Source organism: Gymnoscopelus braueri, assembly GCF_963280865.1.
Source record: "Gymnoscopelus braueri genome assembly, chromosome: 21".
Lineage (NCBI taxonomy): Eukaryota > Metazoa > Chordata > Actinopteri > Myctophiformes > Myctophidae > Gymnoscopelus > Gymnoscopelus braueri.
The window spans coordinates 38,439,084-38,446,157 of NC_137623.1; the positions used below are offsets into that span (position 1 = coordinate 38,439,084).

At 44.1% G+C, this 7,074-nt stretch overlaps 1 protein-coding gene across 1 annotated transcript in view; it reads left to right on the top strand.

Moving 5' to 3' along the window:
• hecw1a (HECT, C2 and WW domain containing E3 ubiquitin protein ligase 1a) overlaps positions 1-7,074 on the top strand; it is a gene marked incomplete at its 3' end in the record, with an annotated part of 89,578 nt that overhangs the window by 25,084 nt on the left and 57,420 nt on the right. Inside the window, exons 5-6 of the mRNA XM_080417514.1 lie at positions 2,782-2,857; positions 6,891-7,060. Of these exons, the coding sequence (XP_080273640.1) occupies positions 2,782-2,857; positions 6,891-7,060 (246 nt within the window). The remainder of the gene's footprint in view (positions 1-2,781; positions 2,858-6,890; positions 7,061-7,074) is intronic.

A 7,074-nucleotide genomic window follows, 5' to 3' on the forward strand; every position in this document is an offset into this window, starting at 1 on the left:
ATGGCATTTATTCCTCGGCCTAGTGGGAATGTACATGCAAAGTTTCACGGCAATCGCATCATGATTTGAAGCATTTATTCAAAACGAGCCACTCTTGCAAACTTTAGATGGCAATCTTAGCCAATCAGGATGGAATATGAAAAATCAGACAGATCCGTCTTGATCACATGACTGTAGAGATACTGTGTACCGATTTGCGTGATGTTTGGACAAAATGTGTAGGAGTAATATTTTTTTTAAAATCGCAAATGTCGGCCTCCTGGTAATAAATAATAATACATCAAAAATATAAAATAGCTCAGATAAAACAAGAGGTTTAACTTTGCCACACGGAGCGTATTTCAAATAATGTCAGTTGTTAGACATCTATGAATCTATGCTGTGTCATCTTTCATCATATCCAGTCTTGGCTGAGACAGCATTCAGTCACCAGACCAATAGCTGCCCACTGGCGGCATACCCGGGCAGCCCTTTAGTATTTGCCGGCAGATTGCTATCTTTTTGTTCATCAGTTGTATAGCCACTGTTGGCCATAAACGAACACAAACAAAGCTGATTCAGACAATATAGAACATCACCAAACCCAGTACTGTTTTTTTCTTTTTATAAAAATGTCAACTTCCGGATCCAGTCCGTGCTTTCTTCCTAATAAAAAAAGCAAAATCAACAGGAAGTTAACATAAAAAATAAAAAAAACTAACAGTACTGGGTTTGGTGATGTTCTATATTGTCTGAATCAACTTTGTTTGCGTTCGTTTATGTGCTAAAAGAGTGACTCTGAAAGCTGTTGTGTAAGTCAATGAGGAGTATATTTTGAATTATCAATTTCTAATCACTGGAGGAATTATTTCTTGTCCACCTTTGGAGTTACACCATGGCAAGGTAACTACACAACACAAACCTCTACCAAAGTGGTCTTGCCCTTTAAAGCCAGTGGATCACCGACAGGCCACTATATATATATATATATATATATACTGGCTGTGAATGCCTAACACTTGGTGGCATTGAACAAGTGCAAGCAGCAGCAGCTGGACCATTTTTGCTCATGTTGATGCCTGTGGGCCACAGTGGGGAGGGGGGGATAATGACTAGCAGTGTGACATAGCGACCAGCGGTGTGCCACAAATCACAGCATATGTTTTCAGAAGCTCTAGTGAAACTGTAGATGGCCACTAATATGTCATTACATCAGACTGTACAGGTGGTACAATTGATCACAACACTGTTGTTGTAAATTAATGCTGATAGTAATTTTAGCAGGTTATTTCAATAGTAGTCAAAGCAAAGATACTGTACACTCCTGTGTGCTAGTTTGAGTGAATGCATCAGACTAGTTTAAAAACCCTAGTGACTTGTAGTTCACTTTAACTACATTTGGATGGCTTAGCTCAGGGGTGGGCAACTTTGTAGATGGTGAGGGCCACAAAATGTCCTCAATCACTCTGGGGGGCCGCATTGTTTATCGGCAGGGACGCGGAACGCGGAAGGAGGCGCGGCGAGAAGCCGCGCCTCCGACCAAGTGGAGCTTACTATGTAACCCTGCTCAGGTTGTGTGTGTGTGTGTGTGTGTGTGTGTCTGTCTGTCTGCGATTCTGTCTGTGTTCATGCTCTCATTGGCTCAAGCCCCCATGTGACTCACATGCGTGCACTGCCTGTAAGCAGCCTCCAGAGTGCGCCAGAGTGCAGGAATTTAGACAATGCACACCAGCCTGCGCACACACACACACACACACACACACACACACACACACACACACACACACACACACACACACACACACACACACACACACACACACACAGTCAATGTTCTCTCCCCATCACGGTGAAATAACACGGATTACAAGTCCGTAAATACACAATATTTTCGAGCTGCGTTCGCTTCCAGCGTTCGCGCGTCTTACTTGTAGTTAATGAGGCTTCTATTAAAATGAACGAGAGCGCGCTCTACTGATGGACTGTTATAATTAAAATGGTTCATGGAAAGTTGCATGTTTGGAACAGTTGAAGGCAATAGTTCACCATTTCGGATATGTTTAGATTACTTTGTTTTTCTTTGTGATAAAAAAAAAAAACCTTTTTTTTTTTTGGCCTGGGGCCGCATTGAGTGACGGTGCGGGCCGCCAGTTGCCCATCCCTGCTGTACGTTCCATTTACAGTAGCCCATATGTCTTTTTTTTGTGCTATTTTAGTTGTCTTGCACATTGGAAATGGTATGCAAGTATGTATTATTGATTTTATTTTCTGTATGTCTCTGCTACCCCTATAATGTGCACAATTATATGTTAATGTATTATGCATTTTTGTCAATACAAATATCAATCAATCAAAGCTAACCAACTAGCAACCCATAATATAAGGTTATATAAATTGGGGTACAGCTACAGTATCATAGAGAGTAATTTATTTTGTGGATATAATAATGATTCTCTGACCCAGGAATGTGCCAGTGTCGAGATCCATCCTGATACGAAACAGGACATTCAGGAACACCATGCAATCATAAAATAACATTTGGATAATATATTTCGATCACACAACTAACTACTACTGTAGCAAACCAACTATAAGGTCAAGACAGACATAGATTGTAGTGAGTTATTGAGCTCTTCGAGGTAAATTCCTTTTCATCAAAAGGACCCAAGGGAGTGGCTTGTTTTTCTTCCTGACATCTATTTTCCCTCTCTCTCTCTCTCTCTCTCTCTCTCTCTCTCTCTCTCTCTCTCTCTCTCTCTCTCTCTCTCTCTCTCTCTCTCTCTCTATCTCTCCCCCCTCCAGGTATTGAAGCCAGTAGTAAGTCCTGAGGTGAACCAGGGACTGGGCAACAGAAGGCTCATCAACTTCTCCCTGGCTGGTAGGCTCCCATATTTAATGTTATGTTGTTTTATCTTATATTGTTTTGTTTTGTTTGTTTGTTTGTTTGTTCATTCTTAATTTTTTTCTCTCGTACTCTGTCCCTCTATCTGTCCCTCTCACTCACTCACTCACTCACTCACTCACTCACTCACTCACTCACTCACTCACTCACTCACTCACTCACTTCCTTCCTTCCTTCCTTCCTTCCTTCCTTCCTTCCTTCCTTCCTTCCTTCCTTCCTTCCTTCCTTCCTTCCTTCCTTCCTTCCTTCCTTCCTTCCTTCCTTCTCAGTGGTCCATTGATGGTGCAGTCAGGGCTCAGTATATCATGTAAATAATACATCTTCCCAGGGTACCTGCTACTTTGTTAGGGTTAGGGTCAAAATATGTGGCAACCAACTTTTGGCTCAAGGACCAATGGTTATCCTCTCATTGACCTCTGCTCTCTTCCAAAACAAAAAGCACATGTTCCTCCTCACCATCTTAGTTGCTCTTCTCCTTTGCTTGCTTCTCGGCCTTCTGCCACACCTCCAGCCTTTTGTTCTATCTCTGATTTCCTCTGCCTTCCTGCTTTTCCTGACTTTGCAAACCGACAGTTCCCCATGTTTGCCACTCACCATGTCACTCACTGAATAACCCATCAATAAAGGCATAAAAGCCAACAAATACATCTTAAAAGAAAAGATTCCCATGGGGACGAATGGACTAAACGGATTAGGGACATCACACAGAGCTCAGTGGCAACGAGGCGTTAGTCTTTCTGTTTGGTATTTGATACAGCGGTATTGCCTGCCTGTTGGCAACAGTGTCAGCAGTTCATTCAGCAGCCTGATAACCTGGCCTTGGATGCTGTTCCTTAGTATTTCTGTTTGGTTTCTTTGCTATTGCCTGTGGCATCAGCATGAACAGGTTGTGGCTGGGGTGGTGAGTGTCCTTGATGATCCTCAGCCTTGGCCGGGGGCTATGCACCGCTTGTTGAAAATGTCCTGGCGGAGGGAGGGAAGCTCACATCTCATGATGTGCTTGGCCATCCGCACCACTCTGAGGTCGAGGGGCGGTGCAGAATCGATATCGACCAAACTCGTTTTAGGGTGAGGGCCACAGTGCACGAAAGGTGACTTGATGAGGGACACAACCAGTCGCGTGGACGGCCGCGCATGTCTGCATTCACTTACACAGCTGTCACTTGGCTTTGTTTGTTGTCTCAGTTACTGCTACCATTATATTACTTTACAAATTCTGTTTATTTACTTTCATTATTGGTTATTAGACTACTGGAAATAATTATGATAGAGGTGAAACAAACAATGCAATTGCCCCTAAAAACCCTTTGAAAATAGAACAATTCAATTTCAAAATGAAATTTAGTAAGTTAAACTTTGTAAAACAAATATATAACTAGCGGGGGGGGAGGGGGGTTGGAAATGGCTACACAACTTTTTGTTGTTGTAGTGTCTGTCATAGGCACCATCTCCACATACTGATGGTGTTGTTGTAGAACGTTCCGAGGATGCAGGGGGCTCACACTGGATTTCATGGCGTTGTTGAGCCTTTTGCTGTCGATGTAGATGGGGGGGGGGGGGGGTAATCACTTCTCAGCTTCCTGTAGTCGACGAATATATCGTTGGTGTTTTTTCGTAAATTAACGCCCTACTTGATCATACTTCAGCGTCACGCTTTGCACCGCGTTTCGAGCCGCGTTTCGAGCTGCGTTTCGAGATTGTATATCTGCTACTTTTGCTATTTGCAAAAAATAACAGTTTTGGACAAAAACTGTCTCTGTTGGGTTTCCACCCAACAGAGACGATATCCTTGGTCTTCTTGCTGTCGAGTGCAGTGCAGAGTTGTTCTAATGGCACCATATGTCAGTGAATGGCCGTGTCCCTTTAGGCCTCCTCATTGTTGATGACGATCAGGGCCCTTGCATGCCGTGTTGTGAGCAGTACTTGCCGATGACGTTGGAGCTGTGTGGAGCCAAGCAGTGGAGTGTGTACAGTGAGTAGAGGACGAGAGGACGGATGTCACAGCACTTGCAGGCTTTGTACACGCCAGACTCTGAGATCTTTAATGCACGTCGCAGCTGACGTGTGTGCAGCAGACTAGAGCCTTCAAGCAGGTTTTGTTCAGTGTGTTCCAGGAGTTCTTTGTAATTTACTTTCTTGGTGCAATGGTTATCTTTTTTCTATGTCAGTCAGCGGTTTCCTCTATTTCCCAGAATTATGATCAAGAACACAATTTCATGTTCAATTGTATTCTTCCTATCACATGCCGTTGTGACTACTGCAGGAATATCCAATGATGTCACTATGAGTGGGTTTCTCTTAGCCTGGTAAACCATCCCGGTCGTCTGTCAATCACAGGGCCCTGAGCGCAGACGCTGATTGGCTATTCCACTTTTTGGTTTCTGCAAAACACCCACCCAGCACTTGGGGCCAGACCGGTCTGCAGAAGACACATGATAATGTGAATTCACGTAGCCGGGATGGTTTACCAGGCTAAGTTTCTCCTACATATATGTGGAAAAATACAAAAATACAATTTAGACCTGACCTCTACGCAGTTTTTATATAGCTTAGTGTACATGCATGTCAGGGTGGAATTTCCCTTCAATAATGTTGCATTTACAGTATGTCATCCTTCTGCTCTCCTCTTGGCTCTTGCCCCATGTTTTCATAACAGACAGCCACCCACCCACTGTGATCTCTCAAGTGATCAACTTGCTGTTGCTTGCTGCTATAGTCTTGGAACGAAAAACTATGTTGTGTGTATCATGTTGTGTAATTAACTGTGAATTTCCCGCTGCCCCTCCGAATAATTCCACTCCTATCCAACGCCTGCGTCTCTTCCCCTCCGTCAACCTTTCCGTCTCCTCTCTGTCGTCTTTATGATCGTTCTGTACCTGAGGCCGAGTTGTAATTATAAATGACTTACAGTTCAGCTTGACAGCTACTCTTGCACACTATCATTTTACTTTACATTATTTATTCCATCCATCTCGACTTGCCATTGATCAGACCCACGTGGGCCCTGTGGGATCACATCCAACCGGTACACTCGGTCCATCTCAGTTGTCCTACGCTGTCTTCATACATAGAGAGAGACTAGAACACTGTCTTCCATGGACTCATTTACCCATCTACACAATCAAATCCGTAGTCTTATACACTCATCAGTGTAAAATAAGAATACAGATTTTACTGTGTAGATATTTTACACTGGGTTAGGAGTGTACAAATGGAACCCATAATCCAGATACTGTAGCATACTCATAAATTTTTCAGAACTTCTTTAATGTGTGCCTACAGTATTGCCTTCATGTATTTTTCATTCCAAACCACTTCCATGAGCCGGAGAAAGTTGAGTTATTTGGTTGCGTGCTCCTCTTGGCTGGCACAATTCTTTTTCGAAATGTTCATATTCCTTTTTGCGTGCGTGCGTGCGTGCGTGCGTGCGTGTGTGCGTGCGTGCGTGCGTGCGTGCGTGCGTGCGTGCGTGCGTGCGTGCGTGCGTGCGTGCGTGCGTGCGTGCGTGCGTGCGTGCGGTGTTTTCCTGGGCATGCGTGTGCACATCAACCAGAAGGCACACACACACAGAAATACCGTATGCAGTATACAGTATGTCCCCAACATGCGTGCATGTCTGTCAAAGAGAGAGACAGAGAGAGACATTAAGACAGACATTAAGACAGACAGACAGACAGACAGGCATTAAGACAGACAGACAGACAGACATTAAGACAGACATTAAGACATTAAGACATTAAGACAGACATACAGACAGACAGACAGACAGACAGACAGACAGACAGACAGACAGACAGACAGACAGACAGACAGACAGACAGACAGACAGACAGACAGACAGACAGACAGACAGAGGACTAAATAATAATAATGTGACATTAAGGACATGGTAAATATGACATCTTAACTTGGACACTGGTTTTAAATAATTTGATGTGATCAAATCTGGTTTGTAGAGTGTGCGTAACAGATATCTTATCATTCTTGTGATGTTGAATGACTGTTGCAGGCCTCCAGGCGGTGGGGCTGAAGAAGGGGATGTTCTTCAACCCTGACCCCTACCTGAAGCTCTCCATCCAACCTGGGAAACACAGCACCTTCCCCTCCCTGGCCCACCACGGCCAAGAGAGACGCTCTGGCATCGCCTGCAACACCATCAACCCACAGTGGAGCAGAGAGGTGGGGAACAACAC